This window comes from Gopherus evgoodei, chromosome 4, assembly GCF_007399415.2.
Source record: "Gopherus evgoodei ecotype Sinaloan lineage chromosome 4, rGopEvg1_v1.p, whole genome shotgun sequence".
NCBI lineage: Eukaryota > Metazoa > Chordata > Testudines > Testudinidae > Gopherus > Gopherus evgoodei.
The window spans coordinates 23246890-23264585 of record NC_044325.1 but is presented as its reverse complement, the minus strand read 5'-3'; the positions used below and the strand labels follow the sequence as shown (position 1 = coordinate 23264585).

The following is a 17696-nucleotide window of genomic DNA, read 5'->3' as shown; positions in this document are numbered from 1 at the left end:
ACTAAGAGACCCGCTGCCAAATTGCCACTGAAGATCTGGACGTGCCACCCCTTCCCATTGGCCACCCCAAGCACCTGCTTCCTGTGCTGGTGCCTGGAGCTGGCCCCGACTGCATTGAAGACACAGCCATGCCATTCCTTTTTCCTCTTGGCTGTCACCTTCCAGCCCACTGGAATGTAATTGCAAAGACACTCGCAGTCTGCACTGTGCCTCTGCCCCATGGGTTAACCATATGGCCACTGCAGCACTCCTAACCCTGGTGGTCTGAGGAGTTAACTGTGGTCTCTGAAGCAGTGTGCAGTGGTTACACCCCAAAGGAGGAGACACAGCTGGACGTCTCAGTGGTTGTTATTATTTGCGTTGTGATAGTGCCCAGGAGTCCCCTCGTCCTCCCTGTACTCGGTGCTGTCTAAACATGGTAATGGTAATGGTAATGAAAACAGTCCATGCCCCACACAGCATGTAACTGCAGGATCCAATTCAGCACTTCAGAGTTCTGGATCCAAACTTTCCTGCATCGGGGGTGTTTGTGCTGTATCTGGGGTCTGGTTGTAGCCAGCTGTAGTCCCTATGTTCCACAGTCCTGTGTGTGCGAAAAGTGACACTGTAGAAATGACAGAGAGGTGTTCACCTGTATTGTCCCTCAGTGACCTTCCAGACCAAATCGTCTCACTGAGACAGAGCCTTGTTTATTCACAGTGGGGAGGCGACATGCATTCAAGTTTGTAATGCCCTGTGAGGTCCTGAGAGAGAGGCTGAGAAGTTGGTTTCTCTCACTGGTTGGCTGGGCTGTGGGGATGGGGTACCAAAGGGTGGGTTTTTTACAGCAATGTTCTAGACAGGTCTCTTGGTTTGGCCTCGTCCAGACACAGTGGTAACCGGCAGAGTCGATGAAAGTGTTCACACCGAGCTCACATGGAATAACTTGATTCCCAGCCCTGTGTTGACAGGACCCTAGACATGGATCCACCTATCCTGCTCCCACTCATACCAGTGGCAAAGCTCCCATTCATTCCCAAGACAGCAGGATCAGGATTAAAAGGAAGAGTGACATAGAGTAAAAAGATGCCCATCAGCTGCTTCTACTCTTCTTTGAAAGGTGACTTGCAAAGACTAGTGTGTGCTCCCACTCCCCCATCCCCATTTAGGTAAGAAGGCCTATTATTTTCCTCTTGCTTTTACCTTAGGGTTTGTCTCCTGTGTTTTTCCTGGAAGCGTCAGGATGTCACAAATCTTTCTTTGGAAGCCTGTAAATTAATAGGACAGGGATCTCTAGTCAGACTGTTTAGTGCACTCCGGTTCATTGCTAACAGCAAGTTAACTGAAATGCTTGACAGACAAGTTTGGGATAAAAGATTCTGTTAAAGAATCCACCTCCCTAGCCCTGGTGTTACAGGCGGATAGATCTGCAGTCTGATTCTTGGCTCCTCTAAGCAGACCTCCAGTACAAAGAGGGAAAAGAAATTACCCAGAGTTCTGGTAATTCTCAGCTTAAGAAGAAAGAAACAAATAAAAACCCCAGCCCATGGTGTTCTTTTTTATTGTTTTTTAGTTTGGAAAAGCCTTTCAGGCCTTTTGTAGAAGGGGAGGTGGGCATGACCCCATTATTTTCTCTTGCCAGTGCACCTTGAAGGGGATGTCCCAAGTCCCAGTACCTCCACCTTTGAGGGCAGGTAGGCTAAGCGACCGCTCTGTCGACAAGGCTGGAGCAGCCTTGCTGCTTGCTTGCAGAGCTGCCAGATCTTACACTCCATAGCCTCAGCTGGTAAGAAATGTTGATCTATTTTTTAATCTTTCTGGGTTGGGAAGTAGAAGTTCACCAGTGATGCGGCCTTAGCTGAGTACATGCAGAGAAGCTCGGCCAAGCTGCAGTTCCACGGCAACGGGACATTCCAGGTGACGAACGCCAGGTGTCCGGACAAATCGGGCTGTGAGTGTGGAAATGCTGGGGTGAGTTTTTCCACTGGAATTAAACAAACTGTTCTCTGGGATCTTTTAGCTCCACTAAGTCACAACTCCTGGGTGGGCTCTTCATGGCCTCAGGATGCAAATAGGAAGTCAGGGAACATCCCAGCACTATGCTCAGGCAGGGCAGTGCAAAACTGAACAGAAACGCAAAGCAGGGGTGGATCAAAGGAACTTACCCTGAGTTTTCATTTAAGGAACATCGACAGATCTGTGCTGCCTTGCTGGGGTATTCTGGGACTCGGTGCCCAGTGCTTGTGTGCAAGGACCCCTTCCAGCCAGTTGGACACTGCTGTGAAATATGCGGTGAGTGCAGAATGGGGATTTATTCTTGTAGCAGGCGTGGGCGGCGTGCCTGGCCTTCTGGCTTTATTGTATTCATTTCCTTGGCACTAGGCCTTGAATGCCCTTCTGGAGTTGAATCTTGTGGTTGTCACCTATACTTTGGGAATGCCAAGAACTGACTGACTGCTGTTTGACTGGTGCAGCGTCTGTTCAGTGGGAAGGTCGGAGGCTTGAGTTGGTAGAAAAATAATTAAACATGCTGGTGACTCTGCAAGTATCGAGACTCAGGCGTAATAATTTAGGGCCTGATCCAAAGCCTTGTGAAATCAGTGGGAAAACTCCTGTTAACTCAGTGGACTCTAGACTCCCGTTGGCTGGACTTTTTGAAGCTGAGGAATAACCCATATTCCACCTGCTGAGCTCTTCTGGTTTTTTCTCTGAGGAGTTTTGATCATCCCTCCATATCAGCATGGTGACATCTAGGGAAAGGTCTTTTGTATACTGTTCTAACTCCTCGTCCTCCCCTAGTAGTACAGTATTTTATACTGATGTTATCCAAACAGGACAGCTTCCAATAGCACATCAGTTGTGGTAGAATTTGGTTCCTTTGAGGTTTGGACTGTCCAGGTTCCTACCAGCATTTAAACCAGACGTGTTTCTTTGCTTGATTCTCATTTAGCCAGCACTTCACTGGCTCAAATAGAAAAGTAGGATGAATAAATACAAAGGATTAATTGATTGAACAAATTCCTGAACTATCCTGATTCTGCATCCAACTTCCTCCTTGTTCCTGCTCTAGGGGCTACTCCACCTCCCTATGAAGTGAGACTAAAGGACACAGGAAAAGGATTTTAGAGTTAAAGCTCTGATCCCCATCCGGACTGAGCCCCTCAATGGAGCTTTAAACAGTGATCACCTCGCAGGAAGGGGACCCAAGCTCACAGGATTATTATAGGAAGCAATGCTCAGTGCTTCCTTTAGTGCCATCAGCTCTTAAATGCACAACACAAATATTAACTATTTGTCAGACAGCCTCTCTGTGGTTGGTAGCTATTTATTATCCCCGTTTCACAGATGGGGAAACCGAGGTATGGGGACCGGCTTCAGACAAAGGGGTTCAGCACCTCTGAAAATTAGGCTGCGTTTGCTTATATGCCTAAAGGTTGGCCTTAGGGACTTGTCCAAGGAAGTCAGTGTCAGGATCCTCTAGCAATGGGTTCAAATCAATCCCATCACCTCTTCCCGCCCCTGTACTATGCCTCAAATGCCTGTCTCTGGAGCCTGAGTTATGCAGAGCGCTGAGTTATATTCATGTCTCTCTGAATCATTATTATCCCTTTCTGGAGTCTATCTTGGATTGCAACCTTTTGTCCCCATCTGATTTTTCGAGGCCTGCCCGTGGTTTAGCCTGTCAGGGTGTCACAGGTCATCAAGATAGTTCAATCCATTCCTGTTAGTGCAGGCTGCTAGGACTGCATTCAGTGCTGGCATCAGAGATGTCACTAATGGAAAATACGCAAGGAAAATGCACTTTCTTGTTCCAATAAATGTCATCTTTATCACCTACAGTAAATTTCATTGAAAATGAAAATATACCCAACAGATTGGTGGAATTTCCTCTTCATATGGGTGTTTGTCTGCTTATCTACCTGGACGGTGAACAGGAATTTTTCATACACATGCCAAACTCATTAGGGCTCTAGCATATGGTTTTCAAACCTGTTCATACCAGCAGAGCCTTTGAAAGCAATTAATGGAACTTTATATTTCCAGAAACTTTTACTCCTGCTTTTCAAGAAAAATATTTAGCTCAACTTGTGTGGTGCCAATTGATTCAGTGACTTTAATTGTGCCCTTCCCTGGTGCTTTTTATCCAAGGAGCTCAAAGTACTTTACAAGCATTGATGGATGCTCATCATTACCTCTTTAAGAACTAGGTAAGTGTCAGCAGTGGATGTGGCTTTCCCAGGAGCATTCTGAAAAAAGCTCCACTGACGCTGGGTTTTTAAAACCTGTAAAAAGACCAGCAATAGAGGAGGTGTTTCCTTCTGAAAGCTTTGTTCAGAAATCGCTAGCTGATAGATTATGCTCCCCTTTGTGAGCTCTAGAATGAGACCAGATTACACAAATGGGACTGGAGAATTGTTTGGGAATCTTGTACTGATCCAGATCTTGGTAGACTCTGAAAACCACATTGATCCACGCTGCCAGCCTCACAATAGCCCACTTGCAATGAGAGGTGTGCTTGCAAATGCAAAATCAATGAACCTGTGTGTGTTCTTTCTTGTCTTTCTGCCTTTGAACTACAGGAGCCACTATTTCATTGGAATACACGCCTGATTTCGACATTAGGCAGTATCAGAACAGAATTCTTCATGCCTTCCTGAGCCTGGTATGCTAGTCTGTTTGGAAAGACTTATTTAATATACATCATTCAGATAGAAGCCAGGAAACCCCACCAATAAGACACTCACCATTATCTTATAATATAAATACACTGTAATAGACTGGTACGTACATTATTCCAGTGATGTCAGGCTGGGTAGTGGCTGCTTGCAGAGTTCTATCTGATACTCTTGTAACTTGGAAGTCGGCATGGGGAACAGCTGTTTGTAGCTCTGGCTTCTGACCTCAAACAGGAACTCAGCTGCTGGTGCACACAGAGTTGCTATTGTATACCGTATACATGTATTGTGTACTATGATATACAACATATATTGTATTACTATTGAAGCCGGTGATCTGGTTCTGCTCGCACATCAGTATGTCATTTGGTGTGAATCCTGATTTACACTGGTGTAAATGAGAGCAGAACCAGGCGTGTTGAGTCCAGACTACCCCAAACTGTCCCACTCTTTCAGTTAACAAGGCTGCAGAACACAGAGTGCTGTTCAACACAGAACCAGGAAGCATGAGCACCAGGAGCTCACACCTGCCTTGTTCGAGTTTTGACAGTTATGGGGCAGCAAGTTCCAAAGGTGGGCTCCTTTGAATGAGGATGCCCAGCCACTACCCACAGAGAGCAGAGGGCCAGGTAGGAGATGCCCCCAGGAGACGTGGGGAAGGAGGTGGCCTGTGAAACAGTCAGCCCCGGATCATGCAGGGTTCTCGACTGCCCCTGAACTGAAGTGGGAGTTTCTTTTTTTCATTCATTCCTACTATTGTTTTGAGACTAGGGATGTGAACTAGGAGGTATGGGGAGAGGAGAAGGGGTTGATTTCACCCCATTTCCTTCACTCACTCCTCCTGGCTGTGTGGTTTCCCAAAGAAGTTAGCAGAGTTATAGAGTTTAAGGCCAGAAGGGACCGTGAGGTTATCTAGTGTGACTGCTTGTATGTCACAGGCCACCCACACCATCCAGTGCCTGGCCACTAAACCCAACACCAAAAATGAGTTAAAAGTTGAACAGCCCACAGGAGACTAGGCTATGATGTGTGACAGGGAGGGAGGGACCTAGGTCAGTGCCTGAGGCACCCTCCATGGCAGGGAAATGATTACGTGAGATAGACCCAGATGATCCTACCAAGTGAGCCACACCCCATGCAGAGGAAGGCAAAAAGTACTCAAAGTTGCTGCCAATCTGACCTGGGGAAAATACCTTCCTGACTCCAGGTATGACGATCAGTTAGACCTCAAGCATGGGAGCAAGCCCCTGCCAGCCAAGCCCTGAGAGAAGGAATGCTTGGTGCCATCTCAAGGCACCGGCCCACCCCACCCAGTGTTCATCGTCAGCCGTGTAGGGTTGCCAACTTTCTAATTGCACAAAACCAGACATCCTTGCACCGCCCCATTCCCTGCTCCTTCCCCGAGGTCCCATCTCTGATCCCCAGGCCCCTACTCACTCCAGCTTCCCTCCCTCTGTCACTCACTCTCCCCCACCCTCACTCACTTTCACTGGGCTGGGGCAGGGGGTTGGGGGTTGGGGGGCGGGGGGGAGGGCTACAGCTGGTGGTGTGGGCTCAAGGGTGGGGTCAGAAATGAGGGGTTCAGGGTGTGGGAGGGGGCTCTGGGCTCGGACAGAGTTGGAGTGCGGGAGCGGGTGCAGGCTCTGGCTGGGCTCTGGGATGGTGCCGGGGATGAGAGGTTTAGGGTGCAGGAGGGGGTTCTGGGCTGGGGTCGAGGGGTTTGGGGTGTGGGAGGGGGCTCAGGGCTGGGGTAGGGGGTTGGGGTGTGGGTGAGGGTGCAGGATCTGGGAGGGAGTTAGGGTGCAGGAGGGGGTTCTGACCTGCGGTAGGGGGTTGGGGTGCGAGCTCTGGGAGGGAGTTAGGGCGCAGTAAGGGGTTCTGACCTGGGGCAGGGGGTTTGGGGTGCAGGCTCCAGCTGGGCTGCGCTTAGCTCAGTTAGCTCCTGGTTGGTAGCACAGCAGGGCTAAGGCAGGCTCCCTGCCTGCCCTTGCTCCGCGCTGCTCCTGAAAGTGGCCAGTATGTCAAGCCTGTACGCAGAAGGGCCAGGAGGTTTAGTGTGGTGTGTGCTGCCTGTCACCGCAGGTACCACCCCAACAGCTCCCAATGGCTGTGGTTCTCGCCCAATGAGAGTTGCAGAGCTGGTGCTGGAGTGGGTGCAGCAGGCAGAGCTTCCCTGATTGCCCCTGCCCCAGGGGCTGCAGGGACATGCCAGCCGCTTCCAGAGAGCTGTGCAGAGCTCGGGCAGGCCGAGTGCTGACTGGCACCATCAGGTTCACTTTTCGACTGGGCGTTCCATTCAAAAACTGGACGCCTGGCAACCCTACAGACATTGCCATCCTTGATGTTTCAGCAGAAGAAGATTAAAAAAACCCCACCAACCCAGAGTATGGGGTCGGGAGAGGGGGCATAATCCCTTCCTGACCCCTGCAGGTAACCATCTGAAACCCTGAGGCATGTATTTGAGGCTTCAGCTCTTCTCTACATCCCGGGTCGGGGTGGGGGGTGGGGGACTGGCTAGTGAGTGACCAGAGGCACTCTTTCTTCCCAAGGGATAACGCGCTGCAGCAGCAGGCAGAACCCACGCTGTGTGGGTTTACAGGGCCAGATTCACAGCCATGCAGGAGTCCAGCAGAGAACGGCTTTCATCCTGGTGGAGCCAGGCAGGTGGGAATGTAGGAGACTCCTCAAGGAGCATACGGTTGGCATATTGGTTCCTACCCCATCCCACCACCGAGGGCATGGCCAGAGCAAAAGGTGCCTGAGCAAGAAGGTGGTGCATCTGGCCAATCCCTGCCTGCAGAATGGGTCCTAGGGACTGTGGACACCTGGGCCTAAACCAGAGCAGTTCTCAGGCTGCTCTAACTTGTGCTGGGGACTAGTTTGGTCCCTGGCAGCCATGGGATCTGGAGGCACAAAGGTAGCTGACCAGAGAACGTGACCCAAAGTTTTCTAAATATCCGTTCACGACACTGCTGGAGAAAACAGAGCTGGGGGTCCCATGCTGCGTGACAGGCAAAATCGCTTAGGTGTCATGGTGTTCAACTGCCATGCAGAACACCTGGCTCCACTCCTCCACGCAGAGTACTCACTCCCAACTGGCCAGTCGCGGATGCCAGTACTGGAGTTGCTGCAGCAGCCCAGTCTCATGCTCTTGAGCTTACTGCCCTGTGCAGCCACCTGGAGGACATGGCTTCAGCTATTCCACAATGGAGCCCGTGGGCCAAATTTTGCTCTGGGGCAGGTTGTGCTTCTGGAGTAACTTCATGAGAGTTACTCTGGATTTACCCTGCTATAATCAAGATCAGAAAGTAGCCCCATGTAGCAATAGATGTGAGTCTGGTTCTTCCCTCCTTACAAATGTGTACATTCTAATATGTTGTTTAATGGGTGTGATACATTCATTGCCTCAGTATACAGGGGCCAAATGACACTGTCACTAGAGCCTAGGAGCCCTGACCCAGCTCCAAAGGGAGCAGTATTCTACAGGCGTAACCTGCCCTGAGTATTTTGAAGTAACATTGGGCCCCAGTGTCTGTTGTTTACAGCCCTGCATGGAAAGAAGACATAAATGTGTCATTGTGAAAATACAGCAGTGATATGATTCACAGCAACACTAGCTCTTGGTGATATTTACATTAAGATTTATAGCCAGCACTTATTTTACTGTCCATCACAGCTCCAGCTGGAGACATAATCTCTGCCTGCTGACCCAGTGTGTTTTGTGTGTCTTGCTTTCTTTGAAAAGCCAAAATACGCAGGTGTTCAGCTGGCTATATCCAAGGTGCGTAAACCTCAGACTTCACAGAACTCCGTTCCAGTCATCCAGATTGTGCTAATGGATGATAAGACGGGGTCACAGACGGGAACTAATGCTGAGCAGTTGGCTGAGGACATCATGCGTGACGTAGCAGAGCATGGTAACTGTTCCCATTCACCTAGGGAAGATTCTTTTTCATTCACCAGCGATGCTTTCTAGGAGGTTAATAGGAATCACAGAAAATCAAGTGGCAGTTAATTTAACAAAGTATGTATTGAAAACTCCTGGTGGCTTGTACACAGCACTTTGGCCATGTCTACCCTCCGAGGACCATAGCGACATAGCTTCAGTGGTGTAGCTATGCCAGCATAACCCTGTAGTATAGACGCAGCCTACAGTGATGGAAGAGGTTTTCTGTCACTACAGGAACTTCCCCTCCCCAACCAAGAATAGCTGTATTAACAGAATCATTCTTCTGTCAGCCTAGCTGCATCTACACCAGCGGAGAGGTCAGCATAGCTACAGTGCTCTGCGGTCTGGATTTTTCATACCCGGAGCACCGTAGCCATGCCAACGGTCATTTGAAGTGTAGATGAGCACGTTTCAGCTCCTAAGCATTTCACAGCCCCTCTGAATTAATCAGTGCTAGTCCAGCACAACTCTTGCAAAGCTATCTTCCCCCACTCCCTAAGGACTTGGCTACACACAATTCAATGTTTACTGGTGCAGCTTTGTATGCAGACACTTAAAACTGGTTATATCAGTTTAGTTTGTGCTTGTGAATTTACATCAGTGTCCACATACAGAGTTGTACCACTTTAACTAAATGAGTATAAAATCATACAACTTCTGTGTGTGGACAAGACTAAAGGTATCAGTTTAGTGCTAGAGTGATGAAACCCCCAGTGTGGATGCAATTCACACTGCAATTGTGTAACCCTGTACTGAAAAATCCTCTTTCTTGCTTTGCAGGTGACTCCTTTGGCATTGTGACAGGTACAGTGCAAGTAGCCACTGGCAGTAATTCTAGTGGACAAGGAGTTACCGTTACTGATGGCATCATTGCTGGGACGGTTATTGGTCTACTGCTTGGGCTGCTGTTGCTTGGCACAATGCTGTTTCTCCATCGGAAGGGGATGATAAGGTAGGGACAGGGGCTTTCACACCCCTTAGATTGATAACCACCAAAAAGTCTTGTTTAACAGCTGGGACTAAAAGAATTATCTCTGAGGTCTTTTCTGTCATTCACTGATTCATGAAACAAAGAATCCAGGGATTGGCCCAGACCCTACCCACCATTAAAGCAACTTTATGCAGCTCCACCAGTGTCAAGCTGTGCTAACATTGGCAGAACTGGCCTCCCCAATATCCTCGCGTCATGGGCAGGTCCTCAGGTGACAAAGAACTGCCAGAGCAGCTTCTGTGCCTTGCCCTGTCCCTGAAGTGAGGGAAAGGTCATGATTGGGCATCCTGGCATTGCAACAATCCTTGGCTGCGTGTGTTGTTGGTAGCTGGAGTAAATGAGGGCAGCCTTGAGGCTGCTCTGACTTGCACCCAGGGACTGATGGCTGCACAGTGGCCCCAGGGTCAGGGAAGTTCTTTGGTGGCTTAAAGGCACATTAGTGCCCCGTCCAGCTGCAGTCCATGAGCCCATAGCCGTTGCGCCGTTCTCTGGTTTGAGTTCAGTGTGGTTCAATTTTGTAGCTGAATGGAAACTCCCTGTTGCTTCTGTCACTTTGCAGCCCCGCATCTGCATGCAGAACTGACGTTATCTAGTGGGGCCCATTTGGCAATATTAATGCATCAAAACAATTCTAAACACTTGTTCTGCAACTTTGTGTCCCTGAGAGCAAATTGCACAATGGAGAGAGCCCGCGGCAGCCCCTTGGACCTTGTCGCTTTATTTATTAATCGTCACGCAGCTAGCACTGCCTGTTGATTCAGTCATCATAAATGGAGACTAGGCCAGGGCAGAGCTCGGCCTTGCATTCCTTCTGCACCCCAAATTCCCACGGAGGCCAAAGAAACCCAGGCCTGAGTACGGTCTACTGGTCTGGGCCCTCATTTCTTTTGGGGCTGCACATCTGGGGCCTGTTTCAGTATCTTGGGGCTTATCTGACTGATCCATTGGCCAGCACTTAATTTAAATCACTTATGTTTTATTAAAGGTTTCCGACTGCTTGCAAAACAAGCAGAGTCAAGCAGTAAAGATTATACCTCTGAAATGTTAACTCGTGTGTGTGTGTGTGTCGGTGCGCGTGCATGCACTGGAAGGATGTATAGCTATCAGGGCATAGCTGTACTGGGAGGTGACTGGATCGGATGCATTTGACACAATAGGTGAGATGAGAAGAAGGAAAAAAGGGGGAATTCAGAAGGAAAAAGGGAGAAAAGTGGGGGTGGCAGGTGAAAGGCCCATCCCAAGATTTCAGTGTAATCAGATGGGCCTTATGAGCCCATTCTGCAGGTGTTTGTCCCACAGGTCACCTTACCACAGCGAAGGACCACGTAACAGCCTGGTCTCTGCTTAAAAAGCTTTACCAGCAGAGCCATGTAAGGGGTGTGATTTGTGGTTATGCTGATAAAAGCCCCAGTGTAGACACTATAACTTGGGCCAGGTCTACACTACAGGCTCCTGGCAGCCTTGCTCCCTGGGCCAGGGGGTGAAGAGGTGAGATTTTTGACCAACATAGCTGTGCCAGAAAAGGCCATAATGTAGACACTGCTATGTTGGCAAAGCTAGCTTGTTTCACTCCTGGAGGGTGGTCTTACTTCCCCAGTACAACATGCAGCTTTGCTAGCATAGCGGTATCCTCACTAGGCATGCTTTGCTGGTATAGCATACCAGGATTCCTATAGCTGACCATGGAAATAACACTAGTCCAGGAAAGTACTCCTAAATGCAGACATAGCCTCGCCGAACTGGAATAAGCTGTTTCAGTATTGCTGCTTCCGCACTAGGGGGATGGTGTTGCTCTAATTACAATGGCAGAGTTGAAGTGACAAAACTGGTTACATGTAGACAAGGCCAGAAGTTCCAGATGAAACCCCATGTCCAGGCTGCTGTTGCATACCAGAGAGCTCTGTCACAGCTGGCTGGCTCCAGCAGGGTACGAATCCAAGGCAGGCTGCTTCTGCTTTTGCCAGCGTATTAGTGTTCCATTTTTCAACAACCAGCGCAGTTCTCAGGCATCATTTGTTTTTCTTGCCTCTCGACAAGCACAGAGATGATTAGCGTTTCCTAGCAATAAATAGCAGGTTTATTTCAGTTCTAAATAAATCTCTAACCCCCATAATTGTTCCTAAATTATTCATTTCCCAGTGACGCTCGTTTGGAAGCTGGGCAGTTGTTTGACAGTTGCTCATTGCTTTGGGAGGAAAGTTTATGAAACAATCAAAGATGAGTGGAACCCAAGACCAAAGCTTTTGGCTTGGCTCTCCCTGCCCAGCTGCAGGCTCTGAATTCCAGCGCAGGCACAAATACTGTTTCAGCCAGGGCAGCTGCCTAGGGTGCCAAGATTCGGGGCGACAGAAAGCAGTGCCCCCAATTTTTTTTTACACTATTGCTCCCGGCGGCGGGACGGGGACACTCGCAGCCATGTTAGCACCTACCTCTGCAGGTGTGCTCTGCAACTACAGGCCCCGCCGTCTCCCTCTGCCACGCCCCACATCACTGCTTTCCCATGCCCCCCCACCAGCCCGGAGTCACCTCCTCCCCGAGCCCCCAGGCTGCTACATCGCTCCCTAGCCCACTCCCTCCGGCTCTGACAGCCCTGGACCCCCTGCTGCAGCAGCAGCTGCTGCCCAAGGGCTGCCGGCTGCAGATCCAGATCGGAGCCAGTGACATCAGCCCGTCTGCAGCAGGCCCTATTGATAGCAATGCAGCAGCAGGAGGGGAGGTGGGGGTGGCAGAAAGGAAGAGGAGACTGTGGCCACCAGTCCACCAGCTGGGATGGTTCATGGCCCTGCCAGAGGATACCATCCTCAGCACATGCCACCTTCCAAGGCTTCGTCCCCATCCGTCCCTGCAGCCCTGTGGAGCAGGTAAATAGAGCCCCATTTTGGGGGAAACTGAGGCAGAGAACAGTGACATGACTTGCCCAAGTTACTCGGGCAGACATTGTCAGAGTTCTGCTTTGAAAACAAGGGGTCAAGGCTCCTAGTTCTGTGCTGGCTCAGACCATTAGACCAGAGGCCTCCAAGCCCTGAGTTCTGCACCTGCCCACACAAGTATTAATATGGGATTCGGGGGCAGCACACTGCAAGTTTTCAGGGAAGAAACACGACTGCCTTGCGCTCTTATGGCTACAAGGAAAATCTTCCAGAGGTGATGAGTGTCTAGCCGACACAGTTCTGTCTGCTTGAGTCTGCAGCCAGCTTGGGACAACAGCTCTAGGAAATGCGGCAGTGACTGTTCAGTCTAATTATGACACCATCAGAGCCAGATTTTCATGTAACATGGGTGACCAGTTGCGTGGTGCACAACCACTGCAAGTGTGCGAGCAGGCTGCAGCACCCAAGAGCTTTTTGTTCTCCCACTGTATGACAGCAGATGCACCAGTAACTTTACTAGGTAGAAGTTTAGTGACCACATTAGGGCCATATCCTCCACACTCCCAGCATTGGGCCAACTGCCCCTCATAATTCTCCTGATTGCTTGTATTGTTATTGATGGGAGATCTGCTGTGGATGGATGGGTGTATACGGATCTGCCTTTGCAGGCTCAGTCCTGGCCCAGCATTCGAAATGAATTGCCCCTAGTTTCAGAAGTACCGAGAACCCTGGCGTTCTCACAGACATTGAGGGAACCGCAGATGATCAGTATCTCTGAAAATCAGGCCCAGAAAGATGCCGCTGCCCTGGGCCAGAGCTCGTTGAGTAAGGGGCTCCAGCAGCGATTGGCGTGGGGCAGAGTAAAGCAACCACGACAGTCATGGTGGAGGCTGGAACTCTGTCCTCGCCTCACACCTGTGGGGAAGACAGGCCTTCAAACACCCCCTCCCACCTGCATTGCACTTTCCAGCCCAGAAGCAAGGAACCATTTCACACCTTAGCACTGAGGGGAGCTGAAGCCCAGAATGGGAAAGTAACTTGCCTGAAGTCATCCAGTAAGTTGGTGCCAGGGTGGAGAATAGAAGTCAGATCCCGACTCCCAACTCTGTGCTCTGATCCCCAAAACAGCCCTTTCCAGTTCCATGGGTGGGGGGGGGGGGCTCTAGCCACGTGCAGGAGACCCAAAGCCATTTATTTTCATTAAATATGTAGACTAAATAATGAAATTAATAAAATATCAAGCTGAACGTGTATTAATTCTAATGAACAAGGCCACATTATGCAGTATTCATTTTTGAAAGTTTATAATAAGCGATGCTTCGAGGGCAGGGGGTGCAAGGTGGAAGTTTTGCTTAGGGCGGAAAATATCCTTGCACCGGCCCTTGTTTCAGCACTTGCATCACTGCTGCTGGACACTAGTTTTTTTCTATAATGAAGGGTGCTGTAGAAAATGGGGAAATGATAGAGCCAGCCAGGATGTGTGAGAGCTTCAGTGGATGCCAATCATCCTAAATGCTACTGAAACATTCCTTCAGAGAGCCCAGGTTTTAAAACTGAAAACTACAGCCACTTTCCTGAGAACAATCAATATCCCTTTTTCAAGAGGGCCTGACACTTACCTGAAATATCCCCCCATCTGTATCATGAAGGAAATCCATCTCACTGGGGTGACCGGCTTGACAGTTGCCTTCAGCATTGGATGGATGCACATTTGGGAACCTAAAATGTCTTTCCTCTCAGGTTACCATGCGCACATTTGGTAGGCCTGTGGAACAGAAAGGAGGACCAGGATATTGTGGCGGGACCAAGTGACAAAGGGTTTGACAATCCTATATTTGCCACACCGACCAACGGAGCTGTAAGTACCTCATGTTCTCTCTTTCCACCATTGGCTCAACGTGTAACCATGTAATCCTTTGCATGTGGAATTGCCATTGCAGGCAATAGGCTGGTGGGGTGATTGGGTACTGGCTGGAATGTCTGATCTCGGTGGTGTCTGCTAGACAGAACGTCAAGTCTATGGGACTGTACAGACCACAGCAGGGATACCTATGTACTTAGTGGAGATTCCTCTTTAGTTCCAGTGGAAGAGCTGTGTGCTCTTGGAGTGAGTGGAAGATCTTGGGCTCTACGTCGATGCTGCAGATGTGATGTACAGCTGGTGACTGTGCTGGCCATTGTTTGTGGTCAGAGGCTTTTTACAATCTAGGTCTCTAGAAGCTCTCCAGTTTTACACATCCATCGCGGCTGAGGCTTTCAAAGGAGTGGTAGGTGAGGTCTATATCCTGAGTGCATTGCAAGCTGCCTGGAACATTTGAGGAAGGCCAGTCCTCTGAGTTGGCAGCTGTAGCTAGGTGCCAGAGCATAAGTACAAAATGTAGCAGAGGCGTTTCATTTTCTGGATAAGTTACTGGCAAAAATGAGCTGTGCTGTTCCTGAATCCATAGTGCCTTAGACTGACATGTTTCTTCCACACCCTCCCCACACTCCTCCCCATCATAGCTCTGTAAAAGAACCAAATTACCCCATCTAATGTAATTGGGGTGTGACAAGAGTGAGCAGCAGGAGAAGAGAATTGCTCTGGGGGGAAGGACACTTGCTCCAGAAAGAGTCAGGAATTAACCAGTGTGTGGAATTTGCTGTCACGAGGGATTGGTAGGGTGACCATAGTGCCAGTTTGGCCAGGACAGTCCCTTTTTTAAGCCTGGTCCCAGCTATCCCAACTTTCTTGGTAGAAATGGATATTTGTCCTGTGTGTTCTTGCCAACTCAATCAGTTAATCAGCAAATGGGACAAATGCTGACTTTTGTCAAAAAAGTGGGGTGTGGAGGAATTTGTGGCAGGGGATGAGTGGCGATGCCAGCCCCAGCCTTGTGGGGTGGGGGGGGGGCATGTCAGGCTCAGGCAGCAATGCCAGCCCCAGCCTCGCGCGGGGGGGGGGGGGGGGAAGGGGAGGACAGGCTCAGGCCAGCCCTGCGTGGGGAGGGGGGCTTGGACAAGCCGCACACAGAGTGGGCCCCTCAGACGAGCAGCTCGGGACAGCCTGGGGGAGTGAGTAGGGCCTCAGGCTGTCCTCATGTGATGTCCCATTTTCCCTTTGGGAACTATAGTCACCCTAGAGATTGGCTAAAAGCTTAGCAGGTTCCACGGAAGGTTTTTCCTTTCTCTAATGAGAACATTCACCATTACATTAGATGGGGTCACTTTGTTTTGTAGTTACAGAGATAGGAAGCCTCATGCTTCATGGATGGGCTAAGGAGGAACATCCTCTGTGGGCAGCTCAGTCCATAATGGTCAACTGAGGGGCTTCTGCTGCTGGTCACTGCTGGAAACAAGATACTGAGCTAGACGGCTGGCTGGTCTGAGTCAGTCTGACCATTCCCATGTGAAATATGCAGCTTGCTGAACTGTAGTGCAAAGTTCTACAATGTCACATCAGATTTGCTTCACCTCGCTCCTTAAACGTTTTCTCTCTCTCTGTTGTAGGAGTCACATGGTACATGCTTCAGAGAGGAGGCCCCGAAGGAGATGGCTAGTAAAGACAGTGGGATTTATTTTGCTAACCCTTTATATGATGAAACTGAACTCATCGCTTAATCGCAAAGTCCTGAGCGGTCCTAGCCAAATGTGAGATTGGAATATAATTTCATTCAGGCTAATATTTTACCTGTTGTACAGCAACAGTTATCCCAGGATAACCCTCTATGGGAACATTTTTATTCTGCAATAAGAGTGGTTTTTATTTGGTTAATCTAAACCTTTTCCCAAGTGTTATAAGTTAAAGCAGAAAAAGCCATTCGTATCGGAAAAAGTGTGTCCACATGCAGGGATTATACACTGGTGTACTATATCTGTTTAAATTCCCATCTTAGCTTATACCAAAAAACCTTTCCCATGTAGCCAGGTCTAACTAAAATCCCCATGCATCATCATCTGTGTATGATTTCTTCAGTTCCTGTCATAAACTGTTATTTTGTGTTGCTTCTAGAGCTGCTGAGTTCTTCTACCCCAAAGATGGCTGCATTTCAGTGGTGGGTGAAGTAGGGTGACCAGATAGCAAATGTGAAAAAATCAGGACATGGGGTGGGAGGTAATAAGAGCCTATATAAGAAAAAGACCCAAAACTCGGGACTGTCTGTATAAAATAGGGACATCTGGTGACACTAGGGTGAAGTGATATAATTTGCATATCAGTTTCCCTTGTCGATGACAGGAGCTGTATTCACTCATTTGTTAGCTGAAGTTCCCAATGCCTTAATAGAATAAACAGTGTTCATACAGCGCATGCTATTTGTGTGCAGTAGTTGTTTTTTCCTCCCTTTAAAGCTATTCAGTTAGATAACAATACTTTGTCTCCATTTAGCCAAGGGGAAGCTGAGGCGCAGAGAGATCAGTTGCTTGATCCCTGCAAGATGCTGAGCTCTGTGGCCTAGATCCAGCACTTTTCACATGAAATCAGCCAGTGATTTGTGTGTGTGGAGAGAAACAGGCCTGGCAGCAAAATATTTCTGAGTCCTTTTTTGTTTCCCTGATGGCTTTTATCATTGAGAATATCTGAAAGCAGATTCCCCCAGCCCATCTCACAAGATGGAACCCTAAGCAAGTATTTATCTTCCTCTGTCTTTTATTGAAATGGCTGCAGTGTCAGGTGTCTCCTGCCGTCCCATTCAAGTTTGATATTTGTTATGAGAACTTCATAGAGCCACCTTGGAATTTTTCATGTTGCTTCCTGAGGTCAGAGAGCAAATATTTTAGCAGGAAAACAAAAGAGGGGACCCATCATTTTTTACATCCCTGACATTCCAATGTGCCACCTTACGATGTCCACACTAGTTCCATTGAGAAGTGCAACATTAAATGTTTTAAATGGCTTTATTTTCTACATCAAAGACAAAGTAGATGAGGCAATATCTTTTACTGGACCAACTTCTGTTGGTGAGAGAGACAAGCTTTCGAGCAACACAGAGCTCTTCTGCAGGTCTGGGAAAAGTACTAAGAGTGTCACAGCTAAATACAAGATCAAACAGCTGTTTTAGCATAGCAAGCACATATTCTAAGGAACCTTTATGCTAAACTGTCGGTTCCATCTTGTGTTTAGCTGTGGCACTTTTGAGTACCTTTCCCAGTCCTAAAGAAGCAAGTCTCATTCGCCAACAGAAGTTGGTCCAGTAAAAGATATTACCTCACCCACCTTGTCGCTCCAATATCCTGGGAACGACATCGCTGCACCA

The 17696-nt window shown here is 48.8% G+C and overlaps 1 protein-coding gene across 1 annotated transcript in view; it reads left to right on the top strand.

Annotated features, from left to right (window-relative positions):
* Window positions 1-16505, top strand: part of AMN (amnion associated transmembrane protein) — a 50298-nt gene extending 33793 nt beyond the window's left edge. Inside the window, exons 6-12 of the mRNA XM_030562286.1 lie at window positions 1813-1950; window positions 2163-2271; window positions 4560-4642; window positions 8401-8572; window positions 9385-9556; window positions 14206-14323; window positions 15952-16505. Coding sequence (XP_030418146.1) covers window positions 1813-1950; window positions 2163-2271; window positions 4560-4642; window positions 8401-8572; window positions 9385-9556; window positions 14206-14323; window positions 15952-16062 — 903 coding nt within the window. The 3' untranslated portion in view covers window positions 16063-16505. The remainder of the gene's footprint in view (window positions 1-1812; window positions 1951-2162; window positions 2272-4559; window positions 4643-8400; window positions 8573-9384; window positions 9557-14205; window positions 14324-15951) is intronic.
* The last annotated feature ends 1191 nt before the right edge of the window (window positions 16506-17696 follow it).